The sequence below is a fragment of the Diabrotica undecimpunctata genome, chromosome 8 (genome assembly GCF_040954645.1).
Source record: "Diabrotica undecimpunctata isolate CICGRU chromosome 8, icDiaUnde3, whole genome shotgun sequence".
Lineage (NCBI taxonomy): Eukaryota > Metazoa > Arthropoda > Insecta > Coleoptera > Chrysomelidae > Diabrotica > Diabrotica undecimpunctata.
In genome coordinates this window covers 23,405,994-23,422,753 of record NC_092810.1, presented here as the reverse complement: position 1 = coordinate 23,422,753, position 16,760 = coordinate 23,405,994, and the positions used below count along the sequence as shown (strand labels likewise).

The window sequence follows — 16,760 nt, the reverse complement described above, 5'->3', positions numbered from 1 at the left end:
TTTTTCCCCAGTTTTGGGACGCAGGACCAACCTTGATGTCTTCCGCGCGTCCTAGACCCTTTACCGCTTCGAACGGTATCTGATCTAGGCCGGGGGACCTACGTGTCTTAAGTGCATCTAATGCCTCGAATAAAGTTCTACACTACCTCCAACAGTTGTTAACATTTTCGACTATACCAACTGTACAGCCCACTAGCTTTTCTTCTAGACATTCCTGAAATTTCTTAGCTACCGCAGGGTTTTTAACGATTCTACGTTAACTCCTCTGACTTTCTTTGCATTGGAGATTCCGTAACATTATATGGCGCCCAGATATATGCTTGAAGTACATTTCCAAGTGGAAATTTGAAACAAAAAAAGCTGATGAACTTACCAGAAGAACTTACCAAATACTTCGGACCAGAGCCGGTCGTGAGAGTGCCACAAAGCATCCTCCACGATCGGTAAAAAGGCTAGATCCGAAGGTAACATAAATCCTCATACTGGGAAAATATATCCGATCAAACACAAATGGCAAAATATATATATTGGACGGGCATGTGCTAATAGAGCTGAAAACTGAGGAAAACAAACAGGAATCAGCTCAGAGTCATAACAGGCTTCCTTACTGAACATGCCCCTTCAATTAAAGGAACTTTGCTGTGGGTATAACAATTTGTTGGTCATGAGATTACTGATAATCTTGCTAAAGAAGGAGATAAGACAAAAGAGAATTTTATTTTATCAGTAGTGATGTCAGGCATTATGTTAGAACCGTCACCTACTTTAAATCTTTTAGCTAATTTTGTATAGTGTGGCAAACCTTTTTGATGACTCTGGGTAAAGTGGGTGTAGAATTCCTATACTCTCTTAAAAAATTCTACTCTTAATTTTCTCCTCGGCACCTTCACTTTTATTGTTGTTCATAATCTGTATATTTCGTCTTTTTTAAAGTTTTCAATGTCTTTTCTAATAACTTTCGATGTTATTCTGTTTAAAACTTGTGAAGTTATTTCTTTCTATAGCTTTGCCCCTTCTCTGCTTATTTCTACGTGCTTCCATCAATATCTTGGTTACTGGGCTTATTTTTTAACTTGTGTAGACAATGTCTTTAATAGTTGTTACTATTTTTTCGTTGAGTAAATATATTTTACTTGAAACTGAGAAGAGATGTTAACAATTCATTAACATTAATAATTTTGTATATACCCTTTAGTCTACCAAATCATTATCTAATTCCTTTCATGACCATACTTACCCAAGGTTGTCCATCAACTCCCAGTAAAAAATCAACTTTCTTTTTGCTCCCTTTCGTTTCTTTGACCATATCATCAGCCAGTCTGTCATTCCAACTCTTCCATCGTCTCACCTGCTCTTCGCGCATCTTGCAAAACAGAGTCTGCTTCTGATCTTCATCTAGCTCCGCTAGAATCTCTGGGTCAACATACATGTCGCGTAGGATTTGTTGCAGCATCTTGATATCTGTAGGCAAAACAAACATTTGTAAGATTATTATACTGAGCATTAAAGATTTAATAGTGCATAAAACATAAATAAAATAAACAATAAAAAAGATAAACGAAAATACTTTGATTAATTGATTAACCTCCTGACCGCAAATCTACTATTGGTAGAACATAACATTTGAATTCCCGTAGCGCCTCCTAAAAATAATGTATTAAGTTTATATCCCTGTGTGGCACTCTATTTGAATATTTTGAAACTACGAAACCGACAGCAGGACAGCACGTGCATAATTTCATTTTTTCTGCGACAATGGCACAAAGCAGTCGTAGTGAGCGTGTTTGGAGAAAAAGGGGTAAGTACTATCTTCAAATATTTATTTAATCATAAATAATTTGTAGCACATTTTTTATTCAATGTGTTCTTAAAAGGTTGCAAATTAATATAAACAGTATATTTTTTCAAAAAAAGAAACAAATGATGAGTAATAACAGATAAAATGTTTATATCTTTTATGTAGGCATACGGTGGCAAACACTCTACGTTAACATTTTTTTATGTACTTCGTATAGGACATTTGTTGGTTACAGTTTTTATTTTCAGCATTATCAGAGGAGGAATTATTAGGGTCGCTCAATAATTCAGATGCATCAGATGATGACTTTTCAAGTGATGACTATGACAATGATCCAGATTTCGAAAATAAAACCGACACACCCAGTTCTGATGAAGCAGGAACAAATTCTGAAGATATATCTAGATCTATTTCGCCTATTGTAGAAGAAAGTGATTCCAGCGATGTTTCTAGATGTGTATCTTTGTCAGCTATTTCGAATACGTCTTTTGTAACTCAACCTCATTCTTCTGGACGAGGAAGACATTCCTTAAGACGAGGACGGGAGGGATGAACGAGAGCGAGGCCGTGGCCGTATTGCAAGAAAAAGGAACATGGGAAGAGGTAGACAAACGACAAGCATGCAATCTAGAGTTAATAAAAATAACGCTTTAACTGATAAATGGTGTGGCACATTTACTCCGGAGGTATCATCGTTGTTACAGCCTGCATATTTACTAAATGATGTAGGCTCCTGGGCGTGGGATGCATTTTTTAATCAATATATTGATAAATAGTGAATTCCACTAATAGTAGAATCGCAAATAGTTTGCAAAAAATGTTCAATTTTCTTATGTTTTACAACTGCAAGACGTTGTTTTAGTGATTTTACCGAAAATTCATAAATTTTATATTTTTATTATTTCAAACATTTATAGAATGTACATTTTTTGGTTATAAGAATGAATCTTGTTTTGTAGTCTTAAAAATAAAAGACATATTAACTTCTTTAATTTTTTTATCTTTACTAATCTCGTAATATAGGCAACCAGAGTCCTATGAGAAGGACACTATTTTTTATTTAAAAGATCAATAACCTACATCTGTCCTTTATGTAGGACATTAATAAAATCAATATTTTAGGATTAAGATTTTCCTAAACATTTTTTCAGATACTTTTTAAACTTCCTTAAAGAACTCAGATGCGATGCCTATAAGAGGTCTCTTAAGTTTGGTATTTTAATAATATTGAGTTTATGCAGACGCACTTAATAACTATTTTTCATACGGTGTGTATATGACATCATTCGATACTTTGTGAGTATAATGTACATAAGTTTGAACATTTTATTAGACAGTCCTTGAAATCGCATCATCAACGGCCCACCGTTAATTTACTAATTTAAATATTAACCGAAATCGGAATAACGGTGACCTTGCCCCACCCCCAAAAGGTCAACGATTGAGGAAACCTAATAAAAATTATAAAACACATGCAACAAACTCATTTGGCAAAATTATTTAATTATAATTAATTAGACTGCTATTGTGTGCGGACTTTTACTTAATTTTTACTTTTGTTAACCGAAGAAAGTTCATAAATTATTCATTCGTCGGGTATTACCGCATTTTATGGGCTTATTAAACAAATAGTATGTGGTTACTCTACCAAGAAACTAAGATAGATACCTGTTATTTCGATTAAAACACGCGAAGAAAGACAGGATGAGGATTTTCTCGCCGCGGAAGGTTAAGCCAGAGGAAATTGTACGAGGAATTACAAAAGAAACTCATTCATTTTCTCAAATGCTCAAATTAATCATCATTGTCATTTTGTGAACTGAACTGTTGAACTGGTATACGTATGCAAAACTTTGGGGTACCGATAAAACTCAGACTCTTGAATGTTAATTTGTAATACTCCCAGGGAATCCCGGGTCACCATTTTGGTAAACTTTTTATCTTACCTTTGCACGTGAATAGCAAAAGGACTGATATACATTACTATTTAAATGGGAATAAGCCACAATTAAAGGTTAAAGTACGTTTATTGACGTTTCAATTTCCACTTCGGAAATCGTTCTCAAAATAAAAAAACAAATGTTTGTATTTTGAGAACGTAACGTTTGTATTCTGAGAACTTTTTTGAAGTAACACTACTTCAACGATTATGGGAAGTACAGAAACCAATTTACGTCTGTTTTATAGATTTTGAGAAGGCGTTTGATAGGGTTCAACATGGTAGGCTGTTCGAATATCTAGAAATGATTGGAATAGATGATAAAGATCTAAGACTTTTACAACATCTATATTGGAATCAAGAAGCTTCTATTCTGGTAGACGGCAAAGAAACAGACAAAATTTGTATTCAAAGAGGTGTTAGACAGGGTTGTTCCCCAACTTTGTTTAACGTTTACTCAGAAATAATTTTTAACGAAGCCTTGGAAAGGCAATGTGAAGTTCGGATTGGGGGAGAAACTATTAACAACATCAGATATGCAGATGACACCGCGATCATGGCTGAAAATATCGAAGATCTTCAATTCCTTATAGATCGAGTCACTAGAGAATGCTTTAATAACGGACTAAGCATAAACACAACAAAGACAAAGTTACTTGTGGTTAGTAAACAAGACCTCGGCGCTATACAACTAATTGTCAGTAATGAACCGATAACAAAAGTTAACCATTTTAAATACCTAGGATGTTGGAAAACCCGATAATATGCATAGGTGACGATCGCATAAAACGCGTGAAAACTTTTAAATACCTTGGCACCACAATCAATGATCAATCGGATCCACAACAAGAGATAAAAACCCGAATACAAATGGCAAGACAAGCTTTTGTGAAATTCAGACCGCTCCTATGTAATCAAAACCTACATTTCGAGATACGCTACAGAATGGTCAAGTGCTACATATGGTCCATCTTGCTTTATGGCATGGAAACGTGGACTTTGAAAAAAACATCTATCAACAAACTTGAAGCATTTGAAATGTGGTCATTAAGAAGAATCATGCGCATACCTTGGGTGGATAGAGTTCGAAACGATGACGTCCTTAAGAGAGCCGGCGTGGAAAGAGAACTCTTTAAATTAATTAAAAAACGCAAGATTGGTTACCTTGGGCACATATTGAGAGGAGCAAAATATGAAATACCACAGTTAATCCTACAAGGGAAGATCGAAGGTAGGAGAGGAGCCGGCCGCAAACAATTATCCTGGTTAAGAAATATTAAAGAATGGACAGGAATACACAATACAGGCGAGCTGTGTCACGCCGCCAAGAACAGAATTCTAGTAATGAGATAGTCGCCTACGCACTTTGGTGTATGGCATGTTAAGAAGAAGAAGAGGATGTTGGATAAACCAGACACTAAATCGTATAGAAATTGCAAGAGGAGCATTTATGAAACTTAGATCTATTCTTGCATATGACCGATCATGACATATGGCATAGTCGGGCGATGTGCTCGAAGATACCAACAAAACGAAACAGATGCTAAGGGTTGCCGAGATGAAAACCCTAAGAACAATAGTGGGCAAAACAAGAAGAGACAGGGTTAGAAATACAAACATTAGAGAGCGGTGCAAAATTCAAGATATTGTAAGATGGGGAAGGCAGCGTAAAAGGATGTAGTACAGTCGTAAGACGAATGGATAAAAATAGACTCCCAAAAATTGCCCTAGAAAATAATCCGCCCGGTTCAAGACCTCCAGGAAGACCACCTAAAAGATGGAGGGATAGTTGGCAATCTACCTCCCAGGAAATTAACCAGAGGCAGCTTCAAAATTAAACAGATCGAAAGATCTCCAAGGAGTAGAAGAAGAAGAAGATCTATTCTGAGCAATTCTCAGCTGAATTTACAGCTGAGAATTAAGTTCCTAAAATGTTATGTGTATCCTGTATTATTGTATGGATGTGAAACCAGGATTATGAAGGTTAACACCATGAACAAATTAGAAGCCTTCGAGATGTGGTTATATCGTAGAATGCTCAGAATATCATGGGTTCAATACATTTCAAACAAAGAAGTCTTCAACAGAGTAGGTCAAGGTGAAGGCGACTTAATAAAGATGATAAAAAAGAGAAAACTGGAATATCTGGGGCATATAATGAGAGGAAGCAGATACAGAATAATGCAGTTGATACTCAACGGAAAGATCGACGGAAAAAGGGGAAATGGTAGGAAGAAATACTCATGGCTTCGAAACCTTCGTCAATCTACTGGCTTATCAGCAGATGAATTATTACATGCCGCGCATGATCGAGAACGATATCGGCAAATCCTCATGGAAGCTAACCCACGCCTAAAACTTGGGCACGGTACTCAAAGAAGAAGATTTGCCGTGGTGGAATGACAGGTCGTGAAATGCAAATTGTAGATTTCCCTTATCGGTTAATTCATCAATCTGTTTGCTTTATATATTGTAAAAAGCGCAGTAGACAAATATCTGAATTTTAGTTTTGCCAAGTAAAACGGATTTCTACTACTTTGGTTAAATGAAAGCTATTAAAAAAAGAAAAGTCCTAGAAAAAATCCATAAATAAGGAATGGAAAAAATTCGTTTGAATCAATAAAGAAATTTAACAAGGGATACTTTTATCCCTGCTTATCAAGAACGAAGGATTATTTATGCAAATATCGATCTAACCGGCACAATTAAAAAGTTATCATCGCGCCAGTTTCAGTATTCAGTCTTCCAGAAAAGCACAGAGAGAGAAACAGGAAATGTTACCTCACATAAGAAGGAATACTGAAGTTATACTCAAGAAATACAACATTTTTTTCCTAGGAATTTTAAAAAGATAAACAGCTAAGACGGGAAGTATTTGCTCGATTCAATTCGAAGCCATGCAACCCATATGGTCAAGTTGACGAGTTTTGGCATTTTGCAGTTCAAATCCATGTTATAATGTTAATATTAAATGATGACCCGTTTTGGGAAATGAAATGAAATCGGATATTCAGTATCTACATCTCATGTATTTAAACGTCAGTAAACTAATCTATTTCGATTGTTGTGTACCTTGAAATACACTTGACTACATATATATATAATAAATTATAATCATAAGTTCCTGATTCCTCTATTTCTTGCTAAATCGGTAGTCAGTACTTAAACACCCTGTATTTACTATCCAGCCTTGGCTTTCTTCGGACCAAGTGACCTTCCATCGGTGCTTCGACATCGTTACACGGAATTAACCATAAGTAGATATAACATTTAACGTAGTACTCGGTGCTTAATCACTGATTGTGGGTGAGTAGGAAGAGTACTGTCAATGCCTTGAGATCTGATGGCAATCGCCGATCGAACAAAGAGAATAATCCGTTATTACTATAATCAAAGTTGATAGTTGTTCTAAAGTAGAGATGAACGTTTCAGGAACGAAATCTTGCTTTAATTAGTCAATAGAATCGAGAAATGTTTGATAGTTGTATTAATACATACATCGACCATTTCAAATTGTTAATACTTTTTAATGTTTTTTTCTTGACATTGCTTAAAAACATAAATGTTAATTCTATTATCTTTTCTTAGAGGTATTGTCGTTTTTTACAATGGTTATATGGATCAGAATGAATAAACAACTTTTTTGTAATAATCAATCCTATAATTTGAACTACAAGGTCTTTAATTGAGCTACTCTAACCTTTAAATAAATTTAAATAAAACAAAATGTGTGTGGTATCATGAAATTTTTATTCATTTGAAAGGCCTCTCGATACCATTATATAATATGATATAGAACATCGTTAAAATGTCTGAGCCGGAATAGCTGAATAGCTGAATTTAATCGATGGCATTGGTTACGTTGAATCTAAGAGCCCAAAGTGGCACGTAACGCTGTCCTGTTGAAACCACATGTCGTTCCTGAAAGCCCAAATCCACACCAAACAATGAATTTTTCGGGCTGTATTGGACGTTATTGGATCACATTTGGATTGATATTGTCTCAAATTCGACAATTCTGTTTGCTGACGTACCCATTCGTCCAAAGATAGGATGATTTTATAAAAGTTAGGGTCAGTTTCCACCTGCTCCAGAGTCCATTCAGAGAACACACGTTGTTATTGATGATTCTTTATTTGTAGCTCCTGGATCAGTTCCATTTTGTATAGGTATAGGCCTAAGTCTCGATGCAAAACTCGTCTAGTTGTGGTCTGTGAAAGGCCGAATTCTTGTGAGCGACGTGAAATCGACTGCCTCAGATTCTCCAGTACAATCTCACGGACTGCTGCAAAGACTGCGAAGGTATGACATGTACAGAATTGTTTTAATGTTTTTTGATGATGATATAATGAATCTTATTTGCGAGGAAACAAGAAACTATGCCTTATTTAAAAATCAAGCTAATCCAAATATAACTGTAGAAGATTTAAAATGTTTCTTTGGAATATTAATTCTTACTGGATAGAACACTGTGCCATCAAAAAGGCATTACTGGGATATAAAAGCCAATCTTAGTAATAAACTTGTGACCGACACTAAGCGTCGCAATAGATTTAATGAAATTCAAAAATATATTCATTTTGCCAATAATAAACAGATCAATGAATCAGACAAGATGTGGAAATTACACCACTTATGGACAAACTGAAGAAAAGGTGTTTGGATAATTTTGTGCCTGTAAAAATGTTTCATATGATGAAGCCATGATATTTTAGTATAGTCGTCACGGATGTAAACAATTTATCCGTGGCAAACCAACACGTTTTGGTTACAAAATGTGGTGTTTAAATACCTATGACTATGGCTACCTGATCAATTTTGATTTATATCAAGGGAACAATCTTCGTGGAAATATATTCTTATGAATCTCTTTCTGGAAAATGTTCTGCTCCTTTCGTACGTATTTTTTGGAAGATTTACCAGACGATAAAAGACAGTTGCGTTATGCCATTCATGTTGACAATTTGTTTACTAATTATAATTTGTTTGAAGTACCTAGGATTTTCTGCAATTGGAACAATTCGTGATAATCGGTTGGGTAATACGTGCCCACTGACAAATAAAGCATCATTTTCTAAAAAATCCAGGGGCACCTCAGAACATAATTATAATACATAAAGATGACAGAATACTATTAGTTCGATGGATGGATAATTCAGTGGTGACTGTTGGTTCAACTTCTTCAGATGCTTTACCAACTTCGTTAGTAAAGAGATACTCCATGCAGCAACATCGTCACGTTATAATATAATTGTAGTCACTAAATATAATTGTAGTCACTAAATTGTAGTGGCAAACTACAGAATAGGTGTTAGGGAAAAGAAGTAGTACTGGCCCATATTTACTTGGATGGTAACTAATTAATTACTAAACAATGCCTAGATCATTTACAGAGAAAATAACAAAAATGTAACCAACCTCGATTTTCGTCGCGAAATAGTTCAGGTTTTTTGACTCGATATGGCGTCAACATACTGCCATTACCCCCACCCCCCCACTTATCATGGCGAATAATAAAACAAAAGGAAATGGTCCCCAGGTGGGTAAGAAAATTTCTGAATTCCACACCTCAAAGGTCTGCCTCACGGTATCTGGGGAAGGCAATAATTCGCTTTTGATAGATAAAAACAAAAACCCACTAAGACGAGCACATAAATTAAAAAAATCCGTCAATCTGTCAATAGGGACATACAATATTAGATCAATATCCACGGATGAAAAAGTACATGAACTGGAAGAAGAATTAATAACCATAAAATGGGATATCATAGGCCTATCAGAATCTCGACGAAAAGAAGAAAACCGAATACAGCTAAAATCCGGCAATCTACTGTATTATAAAGGAAATGAAAAGAATAGTAAATTTGGAGTAGGATTTATAATAAATAAAGCTATAAGGAAGCATGTCCAAATTATCAAAGGTATATTAGATCGTGTGCCTATGTCATACTTAAAATAAGAAGAATATCAATTAAAATTATCCAGGTATATGCCCCCACGACAGCTTATGATGACAAAGATATCGAACTATTTTATGAAGCCATATCAAAGGCTATGGAAGAACATAAAAATCGTCTTACACTAGTAATTGGAGATTTCAATGCCAAACTGGATAGAAAACCAAACAAAGAAGAAACTAAAATAGGAGATTTCGGGTATGGTCAGAGAAATGATAGAGTTGCTACTTTGATGAACTACCTAGAAGAAAAGCATCTATACGCAATGAACTCCTTTTACGAAAAGAAACCCCAACGAAAATGGACACGGATCAGCCCTAATGGATTCACAAAAAATGAGATCGACTACATACTGTTCACGGAACGATATATCATTAAAGATGTAACAGTTTTTATCAGATTCACAACAGGTAGCGATCACAGGATGGTCAGAGCAAAAATTAGTATTGACGGTAACTATGAAATGAAAAGAAAAATAATTAGAAACTGGGATCTAGTAGATAGAAACAAACTAGGGCAATATAAAGAGATATACAAAGACCTATTAAAAGAACAACTTACCCAAAAATAAGAGAAAAGAACAAGAAATAAAAATAGAAGAAGTAATACAGAACAACAAAAATATAAAATGCTTACGACCGAAATTAGGTAAGCGTGAAATAAACAAAATGTAAACGGAGTAGAAACAAACATTAAAGATGACATCATAAATATAATCCACTATTTCTACTCAGAATTATATAAAACAAAAAAGGAACCACCAGAAGAAATTAAAAACCAACTTAAGGCTAAAATAAAAAATGTCAACTCAGAGCTACAGCGAGAAATAAGCAAATCAGAAATAAAGAAGGCATTGAAAGAAATGAAAAACAACAAATCGCCTGGAAAAGATGGAATAACTGCAGAGATGCTGAAATATGGTGGAAAAGTGGTAATTAATATTCTACATTCCCTTTTTAACAAGATATTAAAAGAAAAAAGAATCCCAACCAACTGGAAGGAATCCGTAATCGTTGTCCTACACAAGAAAGGGGATAAAGCAGATATAAAAAACTACCGTCCTATAACACTCGAAACCAGACGAAAGAACAAGCTGGTTTTAGAAATGGGTTCAGCACAAGTGACCATTTACTAAGTATGAAAATACTTTCGACAGTGACGAACATTGGACAGTGAAAAGCTCTTTGATTAACAGCAGAATTGACCATAGATATACGGAACTAATAGCCAATATATATAAGGAAGCCAAAACAACAATTAAAGTATATGAAGGAACAAAATCAATACAAATAAATAGAGGCGTGAGACAGGGTGACACAATATTACCGAAAGATTAGAATGGGAATAAAAATGTATACAAATTTGTGGACAACGCTTGAACCATCTAAAAGGTACGCTGATGACATCGCATTGATAACCGATAAAAAGAAGAATTATTTGAAATGATGAAAGAACTGAATAGCCCTAATATGAATTACAGCAAGACCAAAATCATAACAAATACAGATGAAGACATCACAATGAGGATCGGACAAGATGAAATAGAACAAGTTCAGGATTATATATTATATCTGGGTCAAACTATAAAACTTAACAAAGACAATCAAACAGCAAAGATAAAAAGACGAGTTAGACTGGCATGGGCGGTGGCAAACTAAGCTACATTCTTAAAAACAAATGATATCCACAGCATCTTAAGACCAAAGTATACAATCAATGCGTACACTCTGTTCTCTCTTATGGTTCCCAAAAGTGGACATTTACAAAAGCAAACATGGACAAAATCATAAAAACCCAAAGAGCAATGGAAAGACAAATGTTGCACATAAGACTAATGGATCAAAAGAGAAACGAGTGGATAAGAGAGAAAACAAAAGTGACCGATGTTAGACAAGAAGTTGCAAAATTGAAATGGAGATTTGCCGGACACAATATAAGACAAAAAGAAGACCGATTGAACAAAATTCTTATAAGTTGGAGACCATGGGAATATAAACGAAGCAGAGGAAGGCCCCAAATGAGATGGTCAGATGATATCAAGAAGCACGTGGGCTCTAGGTGGATGACTGTAGCGACAGACAGAGAAGAATGGAAAAGGATTGGGGAGGCCTATGTCCAAAGATGGACCGAAGAAGGCTAATTAGATAGATAGATAGCGTCAAATCGACAGGTGCTGACAGAAAGAAGGTTCACATGGAACCTTTCGCAGAAGTAAGGTATGACAATCATTTTGTTGTTCCTTGTAATTGAAGACATTGCCCTGGAATTGGTTGTACTATATTTGGGAGGACACAATGCATGATAAGTGTTTTGTTTCGTATCATTCTAAATATTTTTTTTGTAAATTGCATATATCATAAGTTCCCAGTGATACCATAAGGTATCAGTCTGTATTTTTTTTTTCTAATTAAAATTTGACAAAAAATCATGTTTCCTTCTAACTTTAGGTCAAAGAGACGTGTAATAAAAATTGCAGTAAAATTTGTAAAAGAAAAGTTAATCTGGGCGTTAATGGGTTAAACGCTTTTGTCATCAATCACATTAATTACCTCTATTTCATTTTTTGTCTATTACCATTAAGAATTTATAAATAGTTTTACGTATGTTTCGAACTTGTAACGAATCTATACAAATTGCTTTACTAAACGAATCTTAAATGATGTTAAACACTTTTGACATCAATTATAACTTTATTTAACTACTTATCCTTCAGTTGTTGTGTGTTGTCAATAAGAATTTACGAGTATTTTTACATTAGTTTCGACTTGTAACGAATCTATACAAATGACTTTATAAAAACAAATTCATAAAACGAATCTCATAACGGCTTCAATCATTCTTTAATTCCAATATTTGCAACCTCTCTGTTATAATTTATGTTTTTATTTACCAAAGAGAATAACGTGAAATATCACGGACGCAAGGTAACCGCGAGATTGAATTCCTTTTTTAGGCGGTTGAACGTATTAAGTCGACCAAAAAATTGAAGGATAAGAATAGTCATAACAATTACCATTTTTGTGTTTCGTAACAGAACTTTTTTATAAATAATTAAATAAGAACAAAAGCCAAAATGTTGCCCGTTAAAGTAATTATTATTATAAATAGCGTTGACGGAGAAAGAACAGGGTAATAGAATTTAAAATACAGAATACCGTAATTTTGTATACAAAATCTTACCGTAATTTGTTTATTAAAACGGAGTTTTTCAAACTTCGTAAGCTCGCGGTAGATACAATATGTAGATTGTGTATGTTAAATCAGCGTCCTGGATAATTCGTCGTATCTAGAGGTAAAATTCACTAACTAAACTTTTGAGAAAGTGGAGTAAAATGGATTTAAATAAACAAATTATTTTTTAAAATCACATGACTTGAACTTTAAACAGTAAATAAAAAAAGATATTTTATGCCATGTTTCGTCACAGAAACTATAATTTATTTTGAAAAAGACAGTCAAGATTTCATTTCACGTACAAATCGTCTATGTATCTGTTTATACGTATTTCGCTTTAATAAAGCTCATCAGAACAGTTATTCATAGGCGTTCTCAACGTGAAAAATAAATCTTTCTGTCTTTAAGAAGCAACAATAAAATGGCTTCGAACCGGACGCAATAGCGACATCTGATATTAAATCCGTAAAATAGTTTCGAAACACAATTCAGATAACTGCCTTAATCTGAGCCTTCTAAAAATTGCAAGGCATAGCCAGACGTTGATAAATGATTTATTTATATTATAAATAAATTTATTTAATACATATTAGATTAATATACTTGATAAGTTTTTTCATGAACACAATTGACCACCTAAGCTCTGACGTCACAAGGGCAATATAATGGGCAATGGTTTTAAAAACCTTTCCAAACATTTTTAATTTGTGTGTATTTGTCCCAAAAGAAGTTGGAAATATTGGTTTTTTTAATTGTTTGAAAAATAAATAAAGACTTTTGGTTATAAACATTCATTCCATGCGATTGGTATTATTTGTTGTTCGTGAATTTGTAAGGTAAGAATATCAAAGTATCATAGGCTGTGGGAAGTATAATTCCCACCACCATATAATATCACGTCTACAGGCAGTGTACATCGATTTTCCCACCGTTTGAGCCTGTTGCCACCTAGTAGTGATATCAGTAAACCTATAAAAATTACTTTGAAGCTGAGGTACAGATTTTTTGTGCGGTTATGTTCTTCTTCTTCTTTAAGTACCGTGCCCAAGTTTTAGGCGTGGGTAACTTCCATGACGATTTGCCGATATCGTTCTCGATCTTGCGCGGCATGTAATAATTCATCTACTGATAAGCTAGATCATTGTCGAAGGTTTCGGAGCCATGAGTATTTCTTCCTACCAATTCCTCTTTTTCCGTCGATCTTTCCATTGAGTATCAACTGCATTATCCTGTATCTGCTTCCTCTCATTATATGCCCCAGATATTCCAGTTTTCTCTTTTTTATCATCTTTATTAAGTCGCCTTCACCTTGACCTACTCTGTTGAAGACTTCTTTGTTGGAAATGTATTGAACCCGTGATATTCTGAGCATTCTACGATATAACCACATCTCGAAGGCTTCTAATTTGTTCATCATGTTAACCTTCATAATCCAGGTTTCACATCCATACAGTAATACAGGATACACATAACATTTTAGGAACTTAATTCTCAGCTGTAAGTTCAGCTGAGAATTGCTCAGAATAGATCTAAGTTTCATAAATGCTCCTCTTGCAATTTCTATACGAGTTTTAATTTCTTCATCCGGATTTAGTGTCTCGTTTATCCAACATCCTAGGTATTTAAAATGGTTAACTTTTGTTATCGGTTCATTGTTGACAATTAGTTGTATAACGCCGAGGTCTTGTTTACTAAACACAAGTAACTTTGTCTTTGTTGTATTTATGCTTAGTCCGTTATTAGAGCATTCTCTAATGACTCGATCTATAAGGAATTAAAGATCTTCGATACTTTCAGCCATGATCGGGGTGTCATCTGCATATCTGATGTTGTTAATAGTTTCTCCCCCGATTCGAACTCCACATTGCCCTTCCAAGGCTTCGTTAAAAATTATTTCTGAGTAAACGTTGAACAAAGTTGGGGACAACACACAACCCTGTCTAACACCTCTTTGAATACAAATTTTGTCTGTTTCTTTGCCGTCTACCAGAATAGAAGCTTCTTGATTACAATACAGATGTTGTAAAAGTCTCAGATCTTTATCATCTATTCCAATCATTTCTAGATATTCGAACAGCCTACCATGTTGAACCCTATCAAATGCCTTCTCAAAATCTATAAAACAGACGTAAATTAGTTTCTGTACTTCCCATGATCGTTGAAGTAGTGTTAGCATTGAGAACAAAGCTTCCCTTGTTCTCAATTCTTCTCTGAAACCGAATTGTTTATTTCCCATTGTGTCTTCACATTTCTGCTTGATTCTATTAAAAATTATCCTAAGAAGTAGCTTGAGAGAGTGACTCATGAGACTAATTAGTCTAAAGTCTTTACATGGTGATGTATTAGGTTTTTTTGGAAGTGGGATAAATGTAGACTCCAACCATATTCGTGGCAGTGTCCCAGTTTAGTTATGTGGTTATAAATGTTTGTTACTTCTGAGACATTGTCGTCGTCTAGAAGTTTGAGCCAGTCTGATGGTATTTGGTCAGGGCCTGGAGATTTCCCATGTTTGCTTTGTTTGATGGCTTCCTCTACTTCTGCTTTTAAAATACTAGGACCAGTATTCGTATACTTTGTGGTGTTAAGTGGTGGCCTCGTATCCAGGAAGAGCTCTTTTATGAAGTTGGTCCATTCTTCATTTTTTTTCGTTTAAGTCGAGAATAATTTTACCTTTGGAGTTTCTCATAAAGTGGGGAATTCTTTTTCTCTGAGTGTAGGTAATTTCTTTAAGTTTTTTGTGTCTATTAAATTCGTCATGTTTTCTTTGTAGTTCTTCCATCTCATGACATCTCTGTTCCATCCAGGCCTCTTTTGCTCGTATTGTATAATCTCGTATCTTATTTGTCGATATATTTCTCGAGTCTCATCTTTATTTTTACAATTTCTTCTTTGCTTAATAAGGTCTAGTATATTATCGGTCATCCAATCCTTTTTCTTTACTGGCTCTTTTTCTGATTTCAAAACTTCGTCTGCTATGGTAACTATGGCGGAATTCATTATATCTATATTTTGTCCGATATTTTCTTGTTTAGATCTTTCTAGCTGTTTTTTAATTCCATGATTTATCTTATTTTCGAACTCATCTGCTATTTCGGCATTTCTTAGGAGTCGATTATTATGTTTTTTCTGAGCTGTCGAGGTTTTTATTATTTATTATTTCGTACTTAGTAAATAGAAAAAACACAAGTAAGGTAAAACCGATCATCCATTTTCATAGGAAAATCTTGTTGATGTAAGTGGCCTACAAACTACCATCGATTTGGATCAGTTAATCGCTTATGGTCGTTATTAAACTGTGTAGCGAGGTATTCCTTGTCTGGAGTTGCATTAAGATAAGTGTCTCTAATTATTCATTCTTATGTACTGTACTTTTGGTTAAATAACGTAAATACTTTAACGTCAGTGTTAGTAACTAATCTATTTGAAGTTTTAAATTTTTTTTCTTTAGTTCGCTTTAATCATAAAGATTTAAATCAACTTTATCTTTGAATTTTACTTTATATTCAGTGTTTTATTCATATATTTGAATTAATACATTACACGATATTGTCTTGCATCACCAAATGCATGTAAAGGGGTATAAGTACTTATCAACCTAAGCATTGGTATTTAAATAAAAAACTTTTATTAAGCTAATTAAGTGTTGTTATAACTATAATTTTTCACGGTAAAATACAATCATGTATGAGCTCAGTCACTAGCACTCAAAATTTTATGTCTGTATTTTGTTGAAGTTTTGGTATGGAATCACTCAGGTTTTCTTTTTGTATATTGTAAACATTTTTGATTTAAACAAAGGGAACATTATAAAAAAAAGAGTATCATATATTTTACATTTCTATACATTATATATTATACAGGGTGAGTCATGAGGAACTTTACATACTTCTAC

At 34.3% G+C, this 16,760-nt stretch overlaps 1 protein-coding gene across 2 annotated transcripts in view; it reads right to left on the bottom strand.

Moving 5' to 3' along the window:
- The window catches only part of LOC140447277 (SH2 domain-containing protein 4A-like), a 169,591-nt gene that overhangs the window by 31,927 nt on the left and 120,904 nt on the right, over positions 1–16,760 (bottom strand). For both annotated transcript variants that reach the window (XM_072539844.1, XM_072539845.1), the window contains exon 2: positions 1,238–1,461. In XM_072539844.1, the coding sequence (XP_072395945.1) occupies positions 1,238–1,453 (216 nt within the window). In that variant the 5' untranslated portion in view covers positions 1,454–1,461. The remainder of the gene's footprint in view (positions 1–1,237; positions 1,462–16,760) is intronic.